At 43.0% G+C, this 13647-nt stretch overlaps 1 protein-coding gene across 1 annotated transcript in view; it reads left to right on the top strand.

Moving 5' to 3' along the window:
* Positions 1–13647, top strand: part of kif21b (kinesin family member 21B) — a 117210-nt gene that overhangs the window by 79283 nt on the left and 24280 nt on the right. Inside the window, 12 exon segments of the mRNA XM_056301305.1 lie at positions 5318–5517; positions 5742–5849; positions 6763–7079; positions 7771–7948; positions 8954–9157; positions 9306–9407; positions 10390–10555; positions 10697–10757; positions 10902–10950; positions 11872–12116; positions 13093–13159; positions 13361–13479. Coding sequence (XP_056157280.1) covers positions 5318–5517; positions 5742–5849; positions 6763–7079; positions 7771–7948; positions 8954–9157; positions 9306–9407; positions 10390–10555; positions 10697–10757; positions 10902–10950; positions 11872–12116; positions 13093–13159; positions 13361–13479 — 1816 coding nt within the window.

Genomic DNA, 13647 nt, shown 5'->3' with positions numbered 1-13647 from the left:
TTTGCTAGAGGAGGTAAACCTAGCAGTTAGATTACAAAGACAGTTTACATCAGAGATGACAACCTCCTCTGTTAATATACAGAGCGCTGCTGCCGAAAATGTCGGTTTTTCTGACCGATCAAGTTGGCTATCCTTTGTGTCTGCACATGGCTGTGGTTGATTTGGGGTGTTGAATATACAACACTTCACTTACATCTTGATTTTAATTGGTTTTTCAGCAGGGCCAGCCCTGACGATAATGCACAATAGAGTGTCTCCACAGTGGTAACCACTGATTCATTATTTTTATGAATAGGCATATTTTTATTACCGCAGCATAGATGTTTCATGACACAATGATTTTTACTGCCAAGCTTTATAAATATGGACCAAAGTCGGGAGGTGACGGGTCACACACAAGGAGGGGAAAGTAAAGCTAGCACACTTAAACTAGAACGACCAAGACGGCCATTATGACAGTTTTGGATTTTCAAAGTTTAATAACTTTGTGGGGAAAAAAAAGATACAGACCTGCCGCTCCTAAAATTGCATATATTTGCATTAAATGAGTTTTAGATCAATTGCACAAAAAAAGTTACGGTAAGATCTACCTAAAATGACCATGGGCGATCAAAATGACCGCTGGTTTTTAAACTCTATATTCTGTCAAGATACATACCTAATTTAGATATTCATTCATTGCAAATGTTAGTATGTCTGTTAGGAAATGACTGACACCAAAATTAGCATTTTAACAACTATAATAAAAACAATTAAAACAATTTAAACTTCAGAAAGACATGGTCCAACTTGAATAGCAAAATTGAAAAGTGAAAATATTACCTGAAAAACAAAACAGAAAACACATGTTGCTAATCTAACAAACATAACTACTACTACTTTCGGCTGCTCCCGTTAGGGGTCGCCACAGCGGATCATCCGTTTCCATTTCTTCCTGTCTTCTGCGTCTTCCTCTGTCACACCAGCCACCTGCATGTCTTCCCTCACCACATCCATAAACCTCCTCTTTGGCCTTCCTCTTCTCCTCTTCCCTGGCAGCTCCATATTCAGCATCCTTCTCCCAATATACTCAGCATCTCTCCTCCACACATGTCCAAGCCATCTCAATCTTGCCTCTCTTGCTTTGTCTCCAAACCGTCCAACCTGAGCGGTCCCTCTAATATAATCGTTCCTAATCCTGTCCTTCTTCGTTACTCCCAGTGAAAATCTTAGCATCTTCAATTCTGCCACCTCCAGCTCCGCCTCCTGTCTTTTCGTCAGTGCCACTGTCTCCAAACCATATAACATAGCTGGTCTCACAACCATCTTGTAAACTTTCCCTTTAACTCTTGCTGATACCCTTCTGTCGCAAATCACTCCTGACACACTTCTCCACCCACTCCAACCTGCCTGCACTCTCTTTTTCACCTCTCTACTGCACTCCCCGTTACTTTGGACAGTTGACCCCAAGTATTTAAACTCAAATGCCTTTGTCACCTCCACTCCTTGCATCCTGACCATTCCACTGTCCTCTCTCTCATTCACGCATAGGTATTCCGTCTTGCTCCTACTGACTTTCATTCCTCTTCTCTCCAGTGCATACTTCCACCTCTCCAGGCTCTCCTCAACCTGCACCCTACTCTCGCTACAGATCACAATGTCATCCGCGAACATCATCGTCCATGGAGACTCCTGCCTGATCTTGTCCGTCAACCTGTCCATCACCATTGCAAACAAGAAAGGGCTCAGAGACGATCCTTGATGTTATCCCACCTCCACCTTGAACCCATCTGTCATTCCAACCGCACCTCACCATTGTCACACTTCCCTCATACGTATCCTGCACCGCTCCTACATACTTCTCTGCAACTCCTGACTTCCTCATACAATACCACACCTCCTCTCTCGGCACTCTGTCATAAGCTTTCTCTAAATCTACAAAGACACAATGCAACTCTTTCTGGCCTTCTCTATACTTCTCAATCAACATTCTCAAAGCAAACATCACATCTGTGGTGCTCTTTCGTGGCATGAAACCATACTGCTGCTCGCTGATCGTCACCTCTCCTCTTAACCTAGCTTCTATTACTCTTTCCCAAATCTTCATGCTGTGGCTGATCAACTTTATACCTCTGTAGTTGTTACAGTTCTGCACATCGCCCTTGTTCTTGAAAATCGGTACCAGTATACTTCTTCTCCACTCCTCAGGCATCCTCTCATTTTCCAGGATTGTGTTAAACAATCTAGTTAAAAACTCCACTGCCATCTCTCCTAAACATCTCCATGCCTCCACAGGTATGTCATCAGGACCAACTGCCTTTCCATTCTTCATCCTCTTCATAGCTGCCCTCACTTCCTCCTTGCTAATCCGCTGAACTTCCTGATTCACTATCCCTACATCATCCAACCTTCTCTCTCTCTCTCATTTTCTTCATTCATCAGCCCCTCAAAGTATTCCTTCCACCTTCTTAGCACACTCTCCTCGCTTGTCAGCACATTTCCATCTCTATCCTTGATTGCCCTAACTTGCTGCACATCCTTTGCAGCTTGGTCCCTCTGTCTAGCCAATCGGTACAAGTCCTTTTCTCCTTCCTTAGTGTCTAATCTGTCATACAACTCACCATATGCCTTTTCCTTTGCCTTTGCCACCTCTCTCTTTGCTTTACGCTGCATCTCCTTGTACTCCTGTCTACTTTCTTCATCTCTCTTACTATCCCACTTCTTCTTTGCCAACCTTTTCCTCTGTATAATTTGCTGTACTTCCTCATTCCACCACCAAGTCTCCTTGTCTTCCTTCCTCTGTCCTGATGACACACCAAGTACCTTCCTAGCTGTCTCCCTCACTATTTCTGCAGTGGTTGTCCAGCCATCTGGCAACTCTTCACTACCACCCAGTGCCTGTCTTAACTCCTGCCTGAACTCCACACAACAGTCTTCCTTCTTCAACTTCCACCATTTGATCTTCGGCTGTGTCTTCACTCGCTTCCTCTTCTTGGTCTCCAAAGTCCTCCTACAGACCACCATCCGATGCTGCCTAGCTACGTTCTCCCCTGTCACCACCTTGCAGTCTCCAATCCCTTTTAGATGGCGCCTTCTACATAAGACATAGTCCACCTGTGTGCACTTTCCTCCACTCTTGTACGTCACCCTGTGTTCCTCCCTCTTCTTGAAATATGTATTCACCACAGCCATTTCCATCCTTTTCGCAAAATCCACCACCATCTGTCCTTCCACATTTCTCTTCTTGACTCCATACTTTCCCATCACCTCCTCATCACCTCTGTTCCCTTCACCAACATGTCCATTGAAGTCCGCTCCAATCACCACTCTCTCCTCCTTGGGTACCCTCTCCACCATGTCGTCCAACTCACTCCAGAATTCTTCTTTTTCATCCATCTCACACCCAACTTGCGGGGCATATGCGCTGATAACATTCAGCAATAAACCTTCAATTTCCAGCTTCATACTCATCACTCTGTCTGACACTCTCTTCACCTCCAGCACGCTCTTGACATACTCTTCCTTCAGAATTACCCCTACCCCATTACTCCTCCCATTCACACCATGGTAGAAGAGTTTGAACCCACCTCCGATACTCCTGGCCTTACTCCCCTTCCACCTGGTCTCTTGCACACACAGTATGCCTACCTTTCTTCTTTCCATCATGTCAGCCAGCTCTCTCCCTTTACCAGTCATAGTGCCAACATTCAAAGTTCCAACTCTCACCTCCACATGCCTACCCTTCCTCCTCTCTAGCTGCCTCTGGACATGCTTTCCCCCTCTCCTTCTCCTTCGCCCAACAGTAGCATAGTTTCCACCGACACCCTGCTGGTTAACAGTACCGGTGGCGGTCGTTGGTAACCCGGGCCTCGACCGATCCGGTATGTAAGTCTTATTTATGATCCGCATATTTGATTTGGCAAAGATTTTACGCCGGATGCCCTTCCTGACGCAACCTTCCCCATTTGTCCGGGCTTGGGACCGGCACTAAGGATGCACTGGCTTGTGCATCCTCAGTGGCTGGGTTAATCTAACAAACATAACAAGGCCTATAAAACGTGAAATGTAAAATACGAACTGAAAATAATCATTGAAACAGTCCCAAACAACGACTGGAACTTTAAAACTACTAGAACGACCATGGGCAGTCATTTTGACCGTTTTGGATATTCAAAGTTTAATAACTTTGTGAAAGAAACAAAAAAAGATGCAGACCTACCCCTCCCTAAATGTTCCTAAAACTGCATATATTTGCATTAAAATGAGTTTTAGATCAACTGCACAAAAAAAAAAAGTTATGATAAGATCTACCTAAAACGACCACGGGCGGTCAAAATGACCGTGCTCAGTTTGCGCGTCATCGTGTGTGTCGTGTCACATGGGTTGTTCACGTCATTTCCTTTGTAGCGTTCAGTTCTTTTTTTACATTTCACATTTTGTAGGCCTTGTTACGTTTGTTAGATTAGCAACATGTGTTTTCCGTTTTGTTTTTCGGGTATTATTTCCAACATGTCTGGATACAGCTGCCGTTTCAAACACACCATGACTACCACCGAGGCGTTGCAGTATTTACAGGCGTTGGACACTGGCGATTTTAAATTGTTTGAGAAATAGTATTAAAGTTGTTAAAATGTTAATTTTGGTGTCAGTCGTTTCTTAACAGACATACTAACATATGCAATGCATTATTATCTCTCGTAGCCCCCCTTCCCATCCACCCCTGTATGTCTGTGTTATGTTTATCTGTTGTCTTGTTTATTGTAAAGCGTCGTTGAGTGTTAGAAAAGCACTATATAAGAGTGATTTATTATTATTATATCTCAATTGGGTGTTTATCTTGACAGAATATAGAGTTTAAAAACCCCATGGTCATTTTAGTAGCTTTTAAGTTCTTGTCATTGTTTGGGACTATTTAAAATTGTTATTTTCAGTTATTTTTTTATTTTATTTTTTCACATTTCATGTTTTATAGGCCTTGTTACGTTTGTTAGATTAGCAATATGTGTTTTCTGTTTTGTTTCAGGTAATATTTTCACTTTTTCAATTTTGCTATTCAAGTTCTCTGAAGTTTAAATTGTTTAAAAATAGTATTGTAGTTGTTAAAATGTTGATTTTGGTGTCAATTGTTTCCTAGCAGACATACTGACGTATGCAGTGCATTAATATCCCAATTGGGTATCTATCTTGACAGAATATAGAGTTCAAAAATCGGCCGTCAATTTGACCGCCCATGATGGTTTAAGGTAGTAGTGAAATCCCGGTTGTTCTAGTGTTAAAATGGTAACTATGGATGGTGTTGTCCCGCATCATGTTATTAACATCGTAACTGGCTCTTCAGTGTCTATGGAGAACTACACTGAGGAGAAGGCCAGCCGAATCAAGCAGGAGTATGAGAAGCGCCTGAAGGAGATGAACCGCGACCTGCTGAAGCTACAGGCCGCTCAGAAGGAGCACGCACGCCTCCTCAAGAACCAAGGACGCTACGAGCGGGAGCTGAAGAAACTCCAGGCGGAGGTCACTGAGATGAAACAGGCCAAGGTAAGGGGGGCGGAGGGGAAGGGGGATGGAGGAGCTTGCATCAGCATGCAAAAGGCATGGGATGAGAGAAAATGGGCATTCATAGTGTATTTGGGTGTTTGTGTGTGCGTCTGAGTATGTGTGGGCAAGCAACATGACTTTGTTTGTGTGAGTGCATGTGACTGCATGCTGGAGCAGAGACACCAACATCGTGAGCTAAGGCAGTCTGGTCTTGGTACTCCTAGGTGGCGCTGATGAAGCAGATGAAGGAGGAGCAGCAGAGGAGGAGAATGGTGGAGGCCAAGAGGAACCGGGAGATTGCGCAGCTCAAGAAGGAGCAGCGACGCCAAGAGGTTAGGCTTAGCATGGTTGTGTAGGTTTGTGTATTGTCTATATGTTTATGTGTGTGTATATGGTGAGTGTATCTGTAAGCAGGATACTGATAACGGGCCTTTTTTTCTGTGAGGGCATTGTAGATTTAGTGTTTAAGTACTAATGTCAAATGCGTCTCACTACAAAGTAGATTCTATAGCCTTTATAAACATTAAGCATCAGCCTCTTTTAATGGTTTGTCTCAGTATTTCAGTTTTAAACACAGATATTATGACAACTAGAAAGCGATGATGTGTAAGAGCCAACAGTAGTAGTCTGTGTGTGTGTGTGTGTGTGTGTGTGTGTGTGTGTGTGTGTGTGTGTGTGTTATAAATTACTGTATGACTTATGTTAATTTATTTATTCATGTAATAATTGACTTTTTACCAGGCAAGCAGCCATATTTGTCTTGGGTAGCTAGTAATTATAAAAAGCTTACAAAAAATAGAGCATGCACATCCAAATGAACAATAAGGTGTGAGACAGAGCATCAAATTTAAAAAAGTAGAGCTCACACACTTAGAATATCTGCTCACACCATGTTTAATGGAAAAGAGAAAGTTTAGATCCCACAAGGATCTAAATACTCCTGCCTTTTTCAGCCTCATTATAAAAGTACATGATAACAGCTAGCCTAGAAGCTAGCTAAACTAGTCTTTTAAAAAAAGTCTTATTTTTCAACAACATCTATAGATATTATGTGCAGGATAAGCTGTGGTGGGCATTGTTTTGAAATTCAGGGTTGAGTAAATGTTGAAAACTGAATTACAAACATAGCTAAGATCACATTTGTTCATGTAAGAAAAATGGGCAAGGTCTTGTCTCTTCAGGGTCATGTCCTCTATGTACCGGTCCATGTAGTGTATCTGAGGGGTCGCCTGTCTCCCTCCTCAGTACCAGATCCGGGCACTGGAGTCTCAGAAGCGGCAGCAGGAGCTGGTGCTGCGCAGGAAAACCCAGGAGGTTTCCGCCCTGCGTCGGTTAGCCAAGCCGATGTCAGACCGTGTGGCCGGACGGGTGGCCCGCTGGAACCAACCTCCCCTCCCATCAGACTCTGGAGCTGAGCTGTCAGCCAGCACCACAGCCAGCAGCTCTGAGGCCGAGTCTGGGAGGAGTGTAAGCGGAATGGTGCGTCAGTGGAACAACAAACATAATGCACATGGATATATGGGAGAAAGTGAGGGGAGTGTGGATGGGACGCGCGTCATTGGGTAAGAGGATTTGCTCTGTGTTTGTGTGCGTGTGTGTGTGCTTGTGTGTGTGCACAGAGTGTTGTGCCTCTCTGTGAATGGATGATCACTCACTGTAATTAAACAATGGCTCTGTGCTATATGGTTTTAGTAAGTTGAAACCAAATTTACACATTACAGCTGATGTTTGGCTAAATGAATTAAATATAATCCATTTCACAGACAAAAGACAGTTCTTAAAGTCATTTACTGAGATAAGTGAGGGTTTTTTATGAAATAATGGTTTAATTGAACAGTCTAATCTGGTTGACCCCGTCTTTGTTCCGACACAGACTTTAGCTGAAGTGGATTGTACAACAAATTGATTGTTCACTTGCCTGCATGGATGATTATAAGCCGCTTTCACACATGAATTGATTTATTGATGCTGACATTTACAGTTGTTTACTATCATTTGGCTCTCTCCCTTCACTTGCGTAATTTTTCCTGTATTTCAGGATGCATAATTTCCTCTTTCTCCACTCTCATTGCATCTCTCATCTTTCACACCTCAATTCACCTCTGTGTCCTAACCCTTACTCTATATCTCCTCTCCATCCCTCGTTTTCCTAATTGTTTACTTCTGTCGACCCTACCTTGCACCAATTCTCCCTATTCCAACTCCCCAATCTTGTCTGAAACGGCCCCCTGCCCTCCTCGCTTGCAGCAGTAGAAAGAAGATGCAGCGTAAGCCAGGAGTCCTGGGTAGCATGGTAGCAGCTGGCAGAGGCAGTAGCTTCACCAAGTTGGCCCGTCAGAAGTGGCAGACCCTGGAGCAACGCATTCTGGACATCGTCATGCAGCGCATGACCATTGCCAATGTGGAGGCCGACATGGACCGCCTTATCAAGGTACAGATGGTTTTGCTGCTTCCTCTCCATCTCCAGGGAGGAGGGAAGCACTGATCAGGCAAAATGCACTGATCAGTGGCTATAGTGTTATTATTCTTACTGAGTGGTAACATGCAGTCTGTTTTTGGCAGGGATTTAATGCTACAAAGATTTAACATGAGATTTAACATGGGGAAGGCTAACAGATTTTGGGTATTTTTGACTTCTAGGAAAAGAGCCAGCAGTTGATGAAAAGCCATTTCCCCCCTCCATATTTCATTTGTTCCGTGTCATTGACTTGACCTAATTTTAAGGGGTAATTAAACCATAGCCACACATTTGTTAGAGGTACATGCTCAGAGGACATTTGACATAGATTTGCCAGGTCGTGGATTGTCATATATGTGAAGTTACAAATAGCCAAAGCCATCAGCACCACATAAGTAAGTGTGAGTGGTATACGATGCATCAGAATTAGCGAGAAAGTGAATAGAATTACTTGTGTTGTTGGTATGAAATATAGAAGACTGTATTAATGTTATCGTACAAGCAATGTCCAATTTATGTGGGATAGGCTCCAGCGTCCCTGCGACCCTGACAGCAGGATAAGCGGTTTGGATAATGGATGGATGCCTGGATAGAAAAAACAAAGTAGTTTATTCCTTCTAGCTTGGTGCATAAAATCGTACTTTCTGTTTAAATGCAGTACTGGTTAACTGCAAAACTTATTTGCATGTTTTCCCTCTGTAAAAACCTCTTTAACCTTTTTACCTTTACATTCAAAATCATGCATACACTTCAAAATCAAGGTTGTTGTTGTATTTACCCAAGGTGTTATGAATGTCAGAAATAATATTTGCTAATAGAAATTGCTACAACTTAATCTGTCATTTCCCATAAGATTTCAAGGGTTTAAACGGGTCAAGTATTGGTTTCGTTTCATTTGGCGCGTAGGGTTGAATTTTCTGAAAGTGCAGCTCTAACATGACTTCCTTCTCTGTCCCTTTGTGTGTATTAATGAGTCAGAAGCGGGAGGAGTTGTCAGTTCATCAAGAGGTGCTCCTACATAAAAGAGAGGTACTGATGGCGGAGGGGGAGGGGCCTGAAAAAGAGGACCGTATCATCCAGGAAATGAATGAGGAGATTGAGGTGCTCAACGCCAACATAGACTACATCAGTGACAGTTTGTCTGACTGCCAGGCCACAATTGTGCAGATAGAGGAGACCAAGGTAGGGATGAACACACACACGCATACATACACATGCACATACACATTCATAAATACATACACATCCATATTCATTGTCATGTATGTTTGATGCCTGGTTATGTGCTATTAATGATGGCCCGAAGTAAATCCTGGACTTTATCCCACAGGATGAGCTGGACTCCGTGGACACCTCAGTGGTGATCAGCTCCTGCTCCTTGGCTGAGGCACGCCACCTTCTGGACCACTTCCTGAAAGCTTCCATTGACAAGGTTTGCTTGACATTAAAGAGAATCCTTAAAAGTAAAAAATGTGGAAAAGTGTGTTTTTCAAGCTGCTATCGTGTTTCTCCTGGGAGAAACCTGCCTCAAAATCCACATGACACACCTCTTATAAGATCCACTGTCTTTAACTGATGACCAGTGAGGAGTGTCATGCCAGCTACCTTGCGGTTACAAAATCGCTTTTCAAATATCTAGGCTGCTACTGCCCCTTTTCCACTTTTTTATGACGAGGGTCACCATTTCAAGCAAGAAGTGTTCATCTAGCTAATAGCTCATGCTGGCCCAAAGTAATCAAGTCAAGTCAAGTCAATTTTATTTAGCCCAATATCACAAATTACAAATTTGTCTCAAGGGGCTTTACAGCAACACAACATCCTGTCCTTAGACCCTTGCATCGGATATGGAACAACTCCCTAAAAAACCCTTTAACAGGGAGAAAAAATGGGAAGAAACCTCAGGGAGAGCAACAGAGGGATCTCCCAAGATAGAGAATGTGCAATGGATGTTGTGTTTACACAATTTACAGAATACAATAGACCCAAGCCATGCGACCAGCATCACCATGTAAAAAAAAAAAAAGTTACACATCTTAGTGAGAGAAAGATATAACATTGAAACAGGATAACACAATTACATGGATTAATAAAATATATTAAAAAATGTGATCAAATTAATCCTATTAATATATTCTCAAATCACAAGATAATCACTCTTTTAACTATTATATTTGGGAAAAAAACAATCCAAAAAACAATCCAAATTTACGATCATAGTGTTAGTATTGTAGAATAACGCAAACACTTTATTCTCCTGCAAACTGTTCTACTTCTAAAGTATCCTGTTGAGTTTGGATAATAGTTAGCATATGGCTCCATCTACTGGTGTCATTTTGGATTACAAGATGCCTTAACATGATGACGTAGATGGAATCCATGTTTACCCAGATGTGTTGGTGTGCATTGATGTGCAGGGTTTACAGGTGGCTCAGAAGGAGGCTCAGATTAGACTGTTGGAGGGCCAGCTGAGACAGACTGATGTGATTGGTTCCTCCCACAATCACATCATCCTGGATGCATTACGGGAGAAGGCCGAGTACAATCCTGAACTCCAGGCCCTTATCCAAAATGTACAGCAAGGTAAGAGATGGGGTGTGTGTCTGTCGTTTTGAAGAATGTTTTATTGTTGTTGTCTCACAATTTTGCTGTTGTCCTGTCCTACACACTTAACATGCCTTGTGTATTCGATACTGACCAGCAGTTTATTTTGTTTGTTTCCAGAGAATGGTTATACCAGCACGGATGAAGAACCCTCAGAGTTCAGCCAAGCCTCTGACGGCAGGTGTGGCTGCACTTTAGTTTCTTACAAAACGCTCTCTAGGACATACATTATCAAACAGATTCTACTCCATACATGAAATCTTAAAAATAAATTGTAATTAGTCATCTTTCTGTGTACTTCTTCTCCATTTTTCTGTTCCTACAGTCCGTCTCAAATGAAAGAATCCAACAGTCAGGATGACTTCAAATTGAAGGTAGTTATTTCAATGACTAAGTACTTTGTTGTCATCAAATCATAAAATATTTTACAAATAAGGTATATGGATGGGGAAAGCAGGCCAGATTTAAAGACATATTTTTTTCTCTATTTACACAGTAACCTGGTATAGTTACTATGTAACAATAGGGTGGCATGGTGGCGCAGTGGTTAGCGCTGTTGCCTCACAGCAAGAAGGTCCTGGGTTCGAACCCCGGGGTTGTCCAACCTTGGGGGTCATCCCAGGCCATCCTCTGTGTGGAGTTTGCAAAAACCCAGTGTTTGCGGTGGGTTTTCTCCGGGTGCTCCGGTTTCCCCCACCATCAAAAAAGACATGCATGTTAGGGTTAGTACTCCTGTCTGTGCCCCTGACCGAAGCATGGCAAGATGAACTGGAGTTGGTCCCTGAGCACTGCATGGCGGCTGCCCACTGCTCCTAGCTACATAGCTAAGATGGGTTAAATGCAGAGTGTAATTTCCCTACAGGGATCAATAAAGTATCTCAAAATCTAAAAAAAAAAAAAAAAAAAATCAAAGCCTCCCATCTTCCTTCCTCCTTGAATCTGTATTTAAATAGATATGTGGTAGCGCTATAACATGCACTGTTCAACCCTGACAGATTTTTTTCAGGATCAGTATTGTTCTTTATGTCATTAGGTGATCATGATAATTTGATGTAGCATTTGTGTTTCCTCACCACCCGCTTTGTTTCTTTTGCCTACAAGAAGTTTTGATGTGGAAGCCAGGATTATGTTTGACCAAAAGGTGGCAGTACAAGCTTGTGCTTCAAATGTGCCTGTATACCAACGACGGTTTTAAATCAAACCACCTTGTTTTTCCACTCCAACACCAGTCCATTCTATGTCATGTCTCTCTCATGGTGCTCTTCTTTCTCTGTTATCTGCTGTTTCCCACTCAGATGGAGCCTCGTCTGTCAGCACAGATGAAGGCAGTGTCTGCAGAGTATTTGGGTCCTGGCATGGACCCTTCACATAGCAGCAAGTCACAACAGATCACCAAGTCCCTGGCCTCACTAACCGACATCCAGGAGGACGGTCTTTGCCTTGGCTCTGGGAGCCTAGGTTTTAGCCTGTCTCTACGGGACCCCCACCTCAGGGAGCGGACATCCCGCACGATCAGCCTGCCTGTCAGGGGGCACACCTTGTAAGTCCCAAAGAGTGGTGCAGTAATGAAACATGCCCACTGAGACCAGTATGGTGATCCATATTTCTACTGATGGTAGACCCATTTAGGGTGCATAGCACTACTCTGAGGGTCAAGTCACTCAACTTTGCATTTGTGGATCCAACTGGACCAGAGATCTGCAGCCCTGTTTTGTTCTGTGATAATTACTTGTCTTTGCGGCGCAAATTTCTTTTCCGCGGTTGCCCAGAGCACACCGAACAGTTAGATTAATAAGTCACCGGAGGAAAAAGAAATGGATGCTGAAATAAACAACGAAGAATACTACAAAGATGTTGAAAAGATAAGACTTCTCACTGATAAAAGAGTCACAGAAAGGAATGACATTTGACATTGCATTGTTAGCTGGCAGTGCCTCCCAGGGGATGAGCAAGGAAGTCTATTGATCTTCAGATCAAACCCATTAGTCCTCATTAGATTTTAAGAAGCATTTGAGTTTGTTTGTTTTGCTTTTTTTTTTAGAATCATTTCTTGAAACAATTACTTTGACCAACCAAACATTTTGCTCGATCCATATTAAACACACAGGATTACAATGCTCAGCTGTTTTATATTGTTTTGTATTTGTTTAAAACATAAATACACAAGCCCAAACAGGCAAGACAATTAAAACATTTGGGACAAAGATTGTTTCAGTGCAATTAAGACAAGGTCAGATAATTCTGTACTACTTCTAGTGGGTGAAAAATCATTTGTTGTGTAGTTTTCTATTTTAATTAAAAAAAAATCCCCATTGCCCTAGTCCCTAGAAGTCATACATATTGAGTAGTAAATCCAAGGTGCTAATAGCTTTGTGGGACCAAGGAATAGATTGCTTTTAGGCGAATAATCCTTTTCCTGAAAATGAATCACTCCCTGGTAGAAGCCCTGCTTAGTTTGTGTGTGTGTATGTGCGTGCGTGTGCTTGTGTGTGTGTGACGTGTCTGAATTCTCTCAGTCCCAGGCAGTCTCGGGGTTACGACACCTCCCCAATGACGAGGAGAAAATCTTATGACCGTTCATACAGGTAATCCTTTTGGGGAAAGTCAAATCCAAGTGGCCCTGCATGCAGATAGGGCACCATGCCTCATGGTGCATCGGCAATTCAGCGCCCCCAATAAGTTTGGATGCCATTGAATAATGGAACGGTTCTTCTCCTCTGCCTCACTCTTTAATTCTCTCTCGTTCTCTGTTCTTCCTGTCCCTCCCGTCTGTTCCTCTCGCTGCCTCTCAGGCCAACTGAGGGCTACACTCCCCCCTCCTCTCCCCCGCTGAGGACCAGGAACGACCGCAATGTCTTCTCCAGGCTCACAAGCAATCAGACTCAAGGCTCTGCCTTGGACAAGTAAGTACACACACACACACACACACACACACACACACGCACTTAGTTAGGATAGTTCATTCTTCATTCTCTTCATCCAAACACAAGGGCACACACGCACGCACACAGACATGCACACACACTCACACACACCATATGTGTTAAACAGATATAAAGCACACATGGCCG

Source organism: Lampris incognitus, chromosome 2 (genome assembly GCF_029633865.1).
Source record: "Lampris incognitus isolate fLamInc1 chromosome 2, fLamInc1.hap2, whole genome shotgun sequence".
Taxonomy (NCBI): Eukaryota; Metazoa; Chordata; class Actinopteri; order Lampriformes; family Lampridae; genus Lampris; species Lampris incognitus.
This window is presented reverse-complemented; position numbering and strand designations above follow the sequence as displayed.